Source organism: Propithecus coquereli, unplaced genomic scaffold, assembly GCF_000956105.1.
Source record: "Propithecus coquereli isolate 6110/MARCELLA unplaced genomic scaffold, Pcoq_1.0 Scaffold569, whole genome shotgun sequence".
Lineage (NCBI taxonomy): Eukaryota > Metazoa > Chordata > Mammalia > Primates > Indriidae > Propithecus > Propithecus coquereli.
Window position 1 is genome coordinate 654,800 of NW_012151607.1, and position 13,546 is coordinate 668,345.

The window sequence follows — 13,546 nt, forward strand, 5'->3', positions numbered from 1 at the left end:
TAAAAACTTTAAAGAAAGTAGGATTTTTTCTGTAGGATTTGGAGACATCTGAAAAGCTTTAGCTATTTCAGAATTTGGACACACATTTGGTGTTCTTGCAGGCTGTGGGCCCAGGAAGGTGAGACCGTATTTTAACAATTCTAAGATTCTTTTTTTTTTTTTTTAAATATTTTTACATCTTCGAAATCTGGAATTCTCTTACAGTGAGTGACAGGCCCTACTTCACTGTTGAAACAGTCTGTCGTAAGAAGGTAATGGAGCCACTGTCAGCCAATGGCTTAGAGTAAGTCCATCGGCAACTCGGGACGGCTTCAGGATGCGCACGCCGTGTCCTGCAGACAGGACCTTGGATGGAGGGACACGGCCCTGAAGACTGAAATTGATCCCACGCTCCACTTGCTAGACTGAGTGCCTATAGCCTAGGTCCACCTAGAAGGTGTGGTTTTTTTCTAATTTGTGCAAAAATGCCTTATGGGCTTGACGCTTTCCTGAACCCTTTCCTCTGTAATCCAGCCTTGCTGCCCTAAGGATGCATTTGTAATTGTTCCACTCCGCTATCCCAAGGACCATCTACATCTCCCATGACTTCATTCTCTATTCCACACCTTCGCCACAGCTGAGACCCAGACCTCAACATACCCACTCGCAGTTTGAAATCGTTGAAGGAGTGCTTGTTGATGGCGTCCAGTTTGGCCACCAGGGCAAAAGCGAATTCCACCATGGTGCCGATGTGCATGTACTGCCGCTCGGGCTCCTGAAGAAAAGACAACCACATGCAGGTGGGATTAGAGCTTAGCAAAGTGGAAAGTACTCCCCTCAGCCCCAAACCTGAGCTCCAGTCGGAAAGGCATGCTGACAAATTTATAAGGCTGCAAGGCACCGCAGGCATTTTGTCAGTTAAAGCTCATCTCAGGGAAGCACCTTGTCTGCACTGCTGGGGCCAAGGGAAGCATAAAACACTAGAAGACATTGACTCGAGTCTCTCAGGCACCTTCAGGCCAAGAGCACCACGCAGGCTGAGACGTGCCGTCTGACCGAGGAGAGCCGATGTTGTTTTAGTCCAGAAGTCAGCAATGGAAGCAGGTGGAAGCCTGCTTTGAGGTGGGGCTCTCGCCTTTTTCTCCCTCTGCCCCTCCACACCCTCTTTGCTGGGCTGGGCTCTGGAGGCTGACTCGACCCCTCCCTGCCCTGAGCTGCCCCCTGGGACTGCCCGGTGGGAAGTCCTGCCACTCCTCCTCATCTCTGCTCACGGCTTCCCCCAGGGGCCGCCACTCTCCCCCGCTGCAGCTCTCCCTGCTTCTGGAAATATCCCCTCTTTCCGCCCTTTTATGCCTTGAGGCAGAAGGTGTTAAGGGCTGAACTGTGTCCTCCAAGTTCATATGTTGGATCCTGACCCCGTACCTCCGAATGGGACTAGATTTAGAGAGAGAGTCTTTGAAGGGGTGATTAGGTAAAGTGAGCTCGCATGGGTGGGCCCTAATCCGACATGAATGGAGTCCTTATACGGAGAGGTGACGAGGACACACACACACACAGGGGGAGGCCACGTGAAGACAGGGAGAAAGTGTCGTCCACAAGCCCAGGAGGGACACCTCAGAAGGAACCACACTGCCCGCGCCTCGGTCTCAGGCTTCCAGCCTCCAGGACTGTCAGACAACAATTTCTGCTGTTTAAGCCCAGTCTATGGCAGCCCTGGCAAAGGTATACGGGTGACAGTTTCCTGCGTTTACTCATCCTCAGTGCTCTGTCATCCCATGAGGACGAGAGAATTACGGTGCTGGAGAAGAGAAGTCCCAGAGATTTTCAACAGGGACAAGTGGGAATTTCTATGTTGCTTTCCTATTAATTTCTATTTATTGTTCCTGTTACCAGTTTATATTTAGCATTAATTTGTAGTATTATATGTATATTTACTTTTGAAATTCATCTTTTAAAGCATTTCTGTTTTTGGTTATGTTTTAAAAATAGATTCTTTATTAGTATATACACAGGATTCATTCAACTAATTTGCATGTTCTGAGAGTTCCTGCTCCCCCAATAATTGATGGTTAGGTGCATGAAAATAGTTTGAGGGCAGTTTCTGTTCCAATTCCTCCCAGGCTTAGCTGAAACGCAGTCCCAGGCCTGCCGTGCATCGGTGGCCTGCGGTAGGGACATCTATGTCAGCGCTGAAATCAACGCTGTCTTTCTTTGGAAGTCTGCCGCCCCCGCTGGTTCATGAGCTCTATTAATCTCTGTCTCCACAGCAGAATTAAGTCCCTGGCATAGCAGAAGCACTTAATAATGACTTCTGGGACAAGTGTTACACTCCACTGGGTCCCAGAGGGAGCTAAATCAGAGATCGAGAAAGGTCTCAGGGACAGAGAGGAGGCACCTGGTGACCTTGGGGGAGCATTGTCCATGGAAAGTGACGATAAAAACTAGCCCTCAGGGGTCCTGTTGGGACGAGTGAGAAGGCGGTTGGAGACAGTGGACATAAACCACCCATTCAAGATGACAGTGAGGCAGAGAAAACCAAGGCAACAGCTAAAGAGAAAAGGGAAAGGAAAAAAGGATTATTCAACTAATCCACACAGCGTTTTAAGAAGCAGAATGGAGAGGTAGTACACTAAAGCAGGGTTTCTCAACCTTGGCATCACTGACACTTGAACTGGATAATTCTTTGTCCCGGGGGATGTCCTGTCCACCGTAGGAGGTTTAGCACAATCCCTGGCCTCTACCTAGAAGATGTCAGTGGTATCACCTACCTCAAACTGTGACAACCAAAACAGTCTCCAGGCATTGACAACTGAGGGCAAAATTGCTCTCAGCTGAGAATCATTCCACCAAAGAATATATATACAAAGGGAGAAGACACATTTCTGGTTAAGAGAGGAAGATGTTTTTTCCTTTCCTTAGATGAATCATATCATTCTTGAAAAAGATGAATGAAACAGTACTATTGCCATAAATCTTCAATTTAAAATTGTGGGAGAAAAACGGAGCAATTAAACCATTGGAACCAAGAAGCAAACTGTCAGCTAACTTTGGTGGAAATGCAAAGTGTCATTTCTTAAGAACAGTTAGGCTTTTCTATCGTAGCTCGCTAGTATTTTTTTGTCTCGTGACTTATGAGGAAAACATGATTTGGAGGTTTGTACCATCAGTTGGAAAACATCTTGCTCCTTAACAGGAAGCACAGGCTGTTAAATTAACAAGCAGACTCTTGTGTAGTAAAAATTACAACTATCCTAGTCAGGAGGACGCATTTGTCATGGGAGACATGGTTTGCTTTTTACCAAACCAAGGTGCAGCAAACAAGCTCCGCTCCAGGATAAATCATTGCCCGATCTGTTTTCAGGCAGCAGGTTTAAACTGGAGGTTTTAAGTGGCCTCAGTAATAAAAGAAGAGATTGAGTTCTGGGAATGGGGTTTAAATCCAATGTCAATAACTAATTTGGGCTGAGTAAACCCTAGAAAAAATTATGTTCAGGCTCTAAAGAACTCAATTCATTTCAAAAAGTCTTTATCACTGAGCTCTTCATAAATATTTGATGGCAGTAGGAAGCAGTTATTTCTCCCACGATCCAAATAATTTCTGTTAGATATCCCCCAATATTTACCTGACTTTCAGCTACACAATGAGGCTACTTACCGAGTTTTCTGGAACGAATTTTACAAGCTGGTTGTTTTGGAAGTTTCACCAGCAAGGAACATCGCTTAAAGTAGATGCATATTTATTGAGATTATTTTATAACCTAAGTGACTGGTAACAACTGAAGTTTTTAGGCTAAAATTAACATGATCGTCCTCTCCTGTTCTCTCCCCTCCCTTCTCCCATCCATAAATATTCACTGAATACCTGCTATGTGCTTGGCACTGTGTTCTGTGCTGGAAAACTTCTGGTGTTCAAACTCCTTTTGTCTGATTTTGAAGGGAACTGGGGATTGTTTTCTAAGGAGCACTTTGTTCTCCTGCCTGGGGCTCCTAGGAGATCTGATCAGACTTCTCAGTTTTCTGAAGGGGACATCAACCCTCTTCCAAGCAAGCAGGAAAGCTAATGCTGTGACAACCAGTTCACCTGAAAGGATGCTCAGTGAGTACTGCCTGAGTCAGGCAAACTTGGCTCCAGCTTCTGCAATCATTAGCTGTGTGGCCTTGGCAGAGCCACTTACCGTCTCTGGTCTTGTTTCCTCATCTATGAAATGGGACAACAAGTAACTACCTTATTGTGTTGCAGTTAAGACTAAATGAATGGATATAGGTAATGCATTCAACCTGCAACCCTGGGGGTTAGGATTTTCTTGGTTTCCTCCATACAGTGCAGAGGAGCGTATCGCTCTGCTTAACATGAAAAGCCACTAGGAGGAAGACGTCAGTGAGAAAGCACACTGTGGCTCAGTTTGGTATTTCTCCCGCTCTCCACACAGAGAGCGTCCTACACTGATGTGCGGCTTTAACAATGACCTCAGTGTCTGACATTCTAAGTGTTTTCGAGATTGTAAGTAGTTATAGTGAAGAGGGATGGTTCGTTTTCTTTCAGTTTTTCATTTTTTGTAAACAGCATCAAAGTAGGAGGCAATTCCTCTCTACCTCTGACACATAATAGCTTTTGTGTTGTACAAAAACACGCAGCCTGGAGATACTGCTTTTCATTTCAGCAGAGACTTAAACGATCCCTATTCTTACCAGTCAAAGAAAGTAGGGTTACTAGTTTCAATGAACCACTTAGCTGCTAGGAAACTGGCAGCAGAAACTCCCAGAAGGACTCCGTGCTGCCTCTCTGGCCCCCTTGGTGGGATCCCTCCAGTGTTCCCAGCCTGTGTGCTCCCCTCACTTCAGAGGCGCTGTGCGCACTGCCCGTTCATTCCCAGACGGAAACTCCAAGGGCGTCAGCAGCAGATACCTGGAACTTGGCACTTGGTAAAGAAAACGTCTGCTGGATGACCTAACAGCTAAGCAAATAAGATTCCTGACTGCCGAGCTGGGCGGCTCCTGGGTCCAGCAGAGAGGGAGCATCCACAGGAGCCAGGGCCTGCGGAGAGGAAATGTTTCCTGCTCACTGCTTTGTCGGCCAGCTTGGTTGTGCTAACACGGTGGGTGAGTGTGAGCCAGTGTAGGAATCTCAGGGGCGGCTCCCGTGCAGTAGAGAAATGCTAACGCTAGTCCCAGTGGTGTCTCAAAGGGGCCAACTCAGCCAAGCCAGATGGTGCTCTTGAACCAGGCCCTGCCTCAACCCACAAACCTGCTGAAGAATGTGCTTAGATATGTAAACAAGTAAAATGATACATTTATGTTAAATAACATTTAAATAAAATAATTAGACAGCAATAACACAAATGTTTTAAAAAACTGAACGAGCACCAGTGCTCATCCCTTGATACAGAATAAACCACCCCTGCTCCCCATACTCCTCTGCCCTTCCCTCCTCCCTATTTGTTCTGGAAGCACAAGTTATTTCCTTCCATCGTGTGGCTGGCCATGGGCATCAATCTATTCAAAACTGTGAATAAAAGCTAGAGGTGTGGCTTCTTACAACAATACTACGATCAAAGCATGGGTTTGAATGAAGATTTTCCTCCTTACAGTTGGTTTTGACTTATTTAAATTCCTTGTAAAATTTGTTTGGAAAAGATCAAAACTACTATTTGCATAATGCTAAGATTAGAGTTAGCTCATGATGGGGGTATGAAGAAGGAATTCCTCTACAATAGGGCCTGAACAGCCCCTCAGATATCGAGCAGGCGAGCCTCTGGAGTGCAGCAGAGAGAATGAGGCAATAGGGAGCAGTGTGGACTGTGGCAAACTGGGGCGAGCATGCCAGGGCTGAATGGAGCAGCTGGTTACAAGCTCCAGCTGGTTGTCATCAACAGAAATGAAGACCAGGGAGATGACCCACCAATTTTTAGCAGAAGCTAGCAATAATCATTTTTTAGTGAAATATCCTTTTAGAAAAACACTCCACAAATCAAGAACATACCTCTAACCATCAGTTTGCTGTAAAAGTCATAGAAATGAACAAGCAGGGGCTGCAAGGATGGGCTCAGAAAAGTGAGATCCTCAGGGCAAAGTGACGGGCCCCAGAGGTGGGCAAGCTCCCCTTTCCTGCTACTTACTGCTCAATCCACCCCAAACTGGCCACTCCTCTGGGTGTGTGCTCACAGAAAGATGGGGGCAGCGTTGGAATGCAAGCCCACTCTCAATTTAATACTCTATTTCTTGACAAATGCCTGCTTCTTTCAAAAACAACAATCAGTGTCAGCTCTGAAATATAGCGCAGCCATTTAGTCATGATGTTGACTTTAAGCTTAAAATTAGAATGCATTGTTTCATTAAAAAAATACAAATGAAGCAGAACAGAGCTGGGCACCAAAGCCCCGCCCTGGCTAGGTGCGGGTATGCTCCTATGTGTTTATTTCCCCGTGGATAAGTATGTTCCTACTGCAGATGGAAAACGCAGAGGTAATTACAAATAAAAGCTAAATTTCAAAAGGCTATTACCCAGGTATTCTGCCTCTTTGAGATTTAAGAAAAACACATTAATCCTTTGGGTACCCTATATATTTTTTAAACCGAATATCTTTTGTTGCCACACTAAAGATTTGGTTAAATAATAAATAGAAATTTTTTTTTTATAACTAGAGAAACAAAGGCTTAAGCTCATTATTTCAGGTAGGTTTCAAAAGGCAAAGGTGACATTCATTTCATATAAAAATATCAGCATATATATTTATAAAGCATGTTGTTTTCCCCCAACCAAATGTAATGAACTTTCCTTTCAGAATCCCTTCATTACACTGCAAAGTATTTCTAGGATGACCTTGCCAAGAATCTAATTAAATGCTCTAATCACACATTGCACATACAGTATTGAGCAGAAATTCCCTCCATGGATAAGACAGCATATCACATTCCATTTATGTCCCAAACCGTTATCTCTGTGCTTTTGAAGGGGTCACTGGTACCAATATGCAAAACAGGGTACAAACCACAACCGTATTATTATTACTATTAGCATTTTTATTGCCTACTATGCCCATGTAGTCTATTAAGTATTTTGCATGTTAAATGCAGTCTTCCCGACAGCCTCACGCAGTGGGCACGGTCGCCATTTTATGCACAAGGAAACTGAGGGCAGAAAACACAGCTGTGATAGACAGTTACGAGCAGCCTCATTTGAAAGTTGTGCTTTTTCAACTCTACCCTGAAAATGGTGACATATTAACAGCGGTGACTGGGTAGGAAGTCAGTAAGCAGTTCACAGATAGCTGCGGCTGCTCAAGGTAGCGGGAATGGAATGGACGTAAACCTGGGGGCACAGGTGTGAACGGGGCAGGATGGGGGCTGGCGAAGGGGCAAGAGAGGAGGAGGAGGAGGAGAGACATCATCTGAGGCCGCCGTGGGGAGCTCTGAACAGACACACGCAGAGTACCCGGGTCCGCAGCCCTGCTCCGTGGCTGCTGCTTCTCCCGGGGACCATCTGTTAAACCCCCACCGGCAGGGGCTTTTACCGCCTGCCTCCGAGGCTTGTTTAAAGGCTCAGGAGGCATTTAGGAAGTGTTCGAAATGTCAGGGAAAAAAGGGTTTGCGTTGGGAGCGACAGGTCTGTAAATCAGAGTGAAGGAAGCTGGGCACTGCTGGGGACGTGGGGTGGGCACACAGTCACTGCGTGGACAAACCCGTGTAATCACGACATGACGGCCCCCTGCTGGGGACTTTGGGGGACAAGGCATAAGATGAGGACTCTATAATCTGGATGGTGGCTAAGAAACACACACATTTCCAAGAAAGGTGAAAATGAGAGGCGGCAAGTAGTGAGGAAAGGAAATAAGATCTGGACCCAGGAGGCCCGATGAGGCGAAGCTCCTCAGGTTGGGGTGCAGAGGAGCCTTCTATGAGGGTCGGAGCCCTGGCCCTGCTGATGGGGGAGATTCGGAAAGGTTCCTCGACAGGGCAGGGCATCTTCGGTGTGCAGCAGAATCCCCTGGGGCAACCAGTGGCAACTGGGATTTCCAGCCCTATGCTCGGAAATACAGCAGGCTTGGGGGTGCCCTGGGAACCACGTGTGACAACTATCTCAGGTGGTGCTGCTGCAGGTGGTGGGTGTGCCCCACTTGGAGAGGGTGTAGGTTGAACTTCGGTTGGTCTGCACAGAAGTACGTGCGTGTTTGAGGGCTGGGGCAGAGATGGCCGGGAGAGGTAGGAGATGGGTCAGGGCAGGGGGCTGGGGACAGAAGGTGGGCACTCTGTTTTTGGAGTGGGGAGGATGAGAAATAAATGACAGTAGTGGTAGAAAGCAGGGTGTGCACAGGAGGCTGGAAGTGATATCTAAGCTTGGCCCAACGGTCAGAACAGTGGCAAATGGCTTTGGTGGGGATGCAGTGTGCAGAGGGGATGGATGAAGTCTTAGGTGAGGTCCCTGGTGGAGAGGAGGGGTTGGGGAAAGAACATCACAGTGGCCCACAGAGAGGGACACGGGCTAGAGTCAGACAGGGAAGGGCTCTTATGCCGAGGGAGGATTTCTGGGCAAAGGCCACAGCCAGCCACAGACAGGACATGGAGAACAAAAGCTCGGACAATGCAAAAGCACTTGGAATTCGAATTTGGCAGTGTTTTTTGATCATTAAGAATGGAACTCCTGCCAACGGCACTGGCGAGGCAGGATTGAGGAGTGTTAGGGAAAAAGTAGAAGGGGAAAAATAAAGGCAGTGGATACGGACTCTCAGTCCATAAAGTGTGACCGTGGAAAGGAAGAGAAAAGGCCTGGAGACATTTCTAGAAAATTCAGGAGACCAGGGGCTGGCGGAAGCAGAGTCAGGGTCAGAGGTGCAGGCTGGCATGCTGGGATGAGGAGGGTGACAGAGGGTGGCCCAGCCCACATGCTGAATGCAGAGTGGATCTTCATGTGGTGGTGTCTTGGAAGGTCCCTGTTCCAAGGCACTACCAAGGCTTCGGTGGCTGGTTGTCACAAAGCTAAAGTTGGAGTGGGCATGATCGGGGGACATACCCCAGACAGCCCTCTGCAGGAGACGAGCTGGAGAGGCCTGAATGGGGGCTGGATGAGGGCGAGGCTAATGAGGCGTCACCTCAGGCACAAAACTTTAGAAGGTGTCCAAAAGTTCAGCAACCATGAGAAATGATATCCTAATGCAATATTTAGAAAAATCAAAATCCATGCAGAAAAATCCAGGATGAACTAAAATAATGAAATTTTAAATAAAGAGAATGCATTGTGTACCCTTCAAATTCATATGTTGAAGCCCTCACCCACCGTGTGACTGTATTGGAGACAGCCCTGTTAGGAGGTGACTATGATTAACCAAGGTCATAAGGGTGGAGCCTGACTCAGTAGAACCGGTGCCCTTATATTAATATAAGAGGAAGAGACACCAGATCTCTCTCTCTCCTTGCCATGTGAGGACACAGCGACACAGGTTACTGTCTGCAAGCCACACAGCTGGGAACCCGCCCGCCTACAGTGTGTTCTGGTAAGTGCAGTTCCCTGCGCCGAACTCAGCAGAGGGCGGGCCCCGCAGCAAAGTCCACAGTCCTGAGGGGAGAGGGGTCTTATTTATTTGCCCCACCGATATCCCAACAAGTTATACAAGTAACACACACACACATACACACAACACATACACAACACAACAGAAAATCTCAAAAACTCTAATTGATTAAAGATACTCAATTTTGCCCAAATAACCTGTTCAACCAAATTTCTATGTGGCCAATCTGTTTTTTGACCACACTGTTTTAAATCAAAAGAGCAGGAGCCATTCTTAGAGTCTCCTTTAAATAAACGGTTTTCACCGCTTACTTCATTATATATTTATCTGGTATCAAGCAGCTAGTGATTATTTTTTCTGCTCCTGTTCACCAGCAGAAGGAGTTCTGTGAACCGACTCTCAGACCCCAAGAAGCCTCTGGAATTCTCCTCTTTTCTTGTGGGGCTGAACTTTAGGCTGTACACGCCATAGAGTTCATAGGTCACAGTGCAACTGTTCTGGGCCCAGGGATGACCTGTGGGCAGCACGGAGGCTCACGTGTGCTGCTGGGCAGCCAGCGCGTCTCACCTGGGCGTGCTCCTGGCTGGGCACGGCGCTCAGACCCGTTGCTGCCATGTACGTGCTGCCGATGGTCTTGATCTTTTCCACTCCGCTGAATTTCGGCTTGGACAGCAGCTGTGGAACAATGACAGCCCTCTGGTTACCCAGCTGAGCGCTTTGTAGAGACGTCCTCAAATTCTCGTTCACAGCGATGCCAGCCAGACTTGTTCCAACCACTGCTCACTCCCCCTGCGACCTTGGGCTTTGCTGGGAAAGGACGTTTTATGCACTTCATAAAGAGCGTGTGCTTCAAAGGAAATACGGTGTAATGACGGACTTCCAGTGAGCATGAACTGCCTTTCAAACTTTGCCAGTGAAGGAACCGAGATAAATTATGATGCAAATGATAACGGCCACAAATAAATTTCCCAACTATGTGTTCAAAAGGCATAAACACAAAATTATGATTCAAAGAGTGACGTCTTGCCAGCACGGTCAGGGTGATTTATGACCAATTATTAGTGCTGAGAATCAGTGTTTGCCCTCTGAGTGCTTGAGATGGAAGGAATAAAGATCTAGAATGGCTCCTTCCACCAGCCCTACCCTAATATTTCTTATTGGGTTCCCACCTGACTCCTTCAATCTCCTACTTTAGGTGGGGTGGGGGAAAGGTAAGAATCAGAGCGGAAGCCATAGGAAGGAGGAGGAATGGGGAAGTATACAAGCGAGGGCAGCCCTGGAGGGTTCTGTATCTGCTGAGGAGGCCAGGGCTCAAGTGGCACCAGCTGGAGACCAGGAGCATTTTCTTGCCCGTCCTTGGTACTCCAGCCTTCAGCGGAGATTCTTTCAGGATCATATGTCAAAGAATTTAAGATAGGTGAGCACCCATCCACATATCCACTGTCACTCACCTGTCAGTACTGGGAGGCGTTTATTTTACTGAGGGGCGAGACAGCCACACCCGCTGCATAGTTTCACTATGCCCCTGGGATAATGGTGGAAATCTGCTCGTCCCAACCTCACCAGGAATAGCCAGTGTCAGCTTCATGATGATGATGGTGGTAGGACAAAATGCACAGGGCCCACAAGACATTTAAAAGGTCGGCCTGAAACCCTCGTGTTACGTAATCTTATCACTGTATTCCAAAATTCCATGACTCATGATGAACATATGCTCCCAGATGTCAACTCCCCTCTACTTTGCATGACAATGATAAGAATAGTGTAGCTGCAGTATCCTTAAAACCAGAGGTGTGTTTGTTCTTAGCAGAAAATAGAACACATTATTGTCTATGTGGAAAGTTGAAAATGACACCTATTTCAAATTCAAAACCATACACTTTGTCCCTTCTAAACTATGACATATTATCCCACATACATATTACTTTTTAAATCATAAAATATGTCATCCATGCATAGTTCAAGTTGATATTTGACAAAGACCCTGAAGTATGCACAGACATGCCAATAATCTATTATAATTCATTATTTTTTATATATAAAGGTATGGGCAAGTATTTTCCCTGGTGTTCAAGTATCTGTAGAGAATTCACTAGCACAGTGGATACACATTGGATTTAACAGATTTTGGTAGCTGTACCTAGCAGTCATATCAGCTTCAAAAAGACATTGTGTTTGTCTCCCTAGAATTAGTCTAGGACCTAAATAAAGTAAAAGGCTTTCACGCCAGCCAACAGAAATTATGCAAAAACAACTTTTTAAAGATATGCCACTATTCTGAACTAACTTCAAATGCACAAGAATCTTGAGGTGTGGGACCGGGTCTACTCCTGCCTCTCAAGGGTAACTCTCAGTACCTACATCGTCAAAGTCGGCGATGATCTCGTTCAGGAGCCGAAGGCATTCCAAGCCCTCCTTGTTCACATCTGATTCCGTATAAAATTCCTTGAAGTCGGGAATGGAGGCAAACATGACGCAGACGCAGTCATAGGACTGGTGGTATAAATCCTGCTCGAGAGAAAAGCAAGCGTTGAATGCTAGGAGACCTTTTAAAGAAAAACACTCCAAATGCAAGTGTTTGTTTATGCGAGGAGTCACAAAGAAATCACTCAAGTGTCCCACCCCTTGTCCACTGCTCTCAGGGGAAGGCTTCTGAAGTGTCGATGCGGCTCCTACTGCCACTACCAGTGGAGAGGAGGTGCCCTCGAGTTAAACTTCTCTGTCATGGCTACCTGAGACAATTACAAGACACCACAGAGTTTTGCATTAATAAAAAGTGTACCTTAAATGACTAAAAGGTGATTTCCCAAACTACCAGCTTGCCCTAAAATAACTCAATTTGCTGAAATAAAAAATAAAAATAAAAAAAAAATAACTCATTATGGTAATGTTCTCTGGATGGGAGTCTTTATGAATTTTCCTCTTTCCTGTCTCCTGAGAGGAATAGATGAAACTCATCAAGTTACTTCTTCACTTACACCAGAAAGAACCAATGAAACTCCTCAGGCTACTTACTCATATTCTATTAGACACCAATGATATTTATTTGGGATGTCCTTTTGTTCTTAAATAAAAAGAGACTCATAGTTCTTCATCCATAGATATAAGTAAAATTGCAAGGTCTTGTAAACGCAAGTGCCAGGTGTTTCCATTATTTTCCCAACACACAGTGACACCTTCAAATTCAGTGAAGGTTTCAGAAAGAAAGGGTTGTTAGGTGGGCATGGGGGCTAGTTCTAGGTGTGGAGGATCTGCCCTCCCACTGACAAGGGCTCCCCAGGCCCTGCGATGGCCCTGACACAGAATGGTCAGGCACCATTGTGGGCGCAGTGCACCATGGGAGGCGCTCCCTCCACCAGGAACACAAGGAGAGCCCTGTCAAAAAAGATGGCTGACCTCCCTGCAGAAGGAAAAATGCTAGTGGGTGATGCTTCCTGTGAGCCTGGCAGGGAGAGGGAACCCATTCTACATGAACACTGTCAGTGTGCTGTTTTCTCTGGGGCACCCAGATGAATCCCTTAGCAGAGAATAAGCACTTAACTAGCTATAACGCCAAGGTTTGGTGGCCCCTAAGAGGAACAGTTCTTATTCAATGAGTTCTCATCACAAACACACCAGGGTCATGGCAACCCAATGGAGAAAAAGCTAGACACATGTCATGTTCCTGTTCTCAGGACCAACCACCCAATAATGCCTTCCACCACTGCCTCAAAATCTGTACTAAATACATGAACGATAGAATCAAGGATCTCCTTTCAATTCCGCACTCAATATTGTTGAGCCAGCTTGTTGTGCAGACTTGTACTTTCTCTCCCTGCAACACAGTTGCTTTTGTGAACACTCGCATCCTTGGTAGGCAACCTGTGGCACACGTGATCACCAAGGCTGGTTTCAGTAACGCTGACTGCATCAGGGAGTCAGGGTAACAGGGAAGAGGTAAGCCCCCAGGAGCCTGTTTTAGTTAAAAATGTCAGCTTTTTTTTCATTAAAAATTTATTATTATTATTTTTTTATTTCAGCATATTATGGGGGTACAGATGTTTAGGTTATGTATGTTGCCT

At 46.2% G+C, this 13,546-nt stretch overlaps 1 protein-coding gene across 1 annotated transcript in view; it reads right to left on the minus strand.

Annotated features, from left to right (window-relative positions):
- ADCY2 (adenylate cyclase 2 (brain)) overlaps positions 1-13,546 on the minus strand; it is a 180,664-nt gene that overhangs the window by 12,761 nt on the left and 154,357 nt on the right. Inside the window, exons 17-19 of the mRNA XM_012658016.1 lie at positions 11,847-11,996; positions 10,053-10,160; positions 640-754 (exon numbers count right to left, since the gene is read on the minus strand). Coding sequence (XP_012513470.1) covers positions 640-754; positions 10,053-10,160; positions 11,847-11,996 — 373 coding nt within the window. The remainder of the gene's footprint in view (positions 1-639; positions 755-10,052; positions 10,161-11,846; positions 11,997-13,546) is intronic.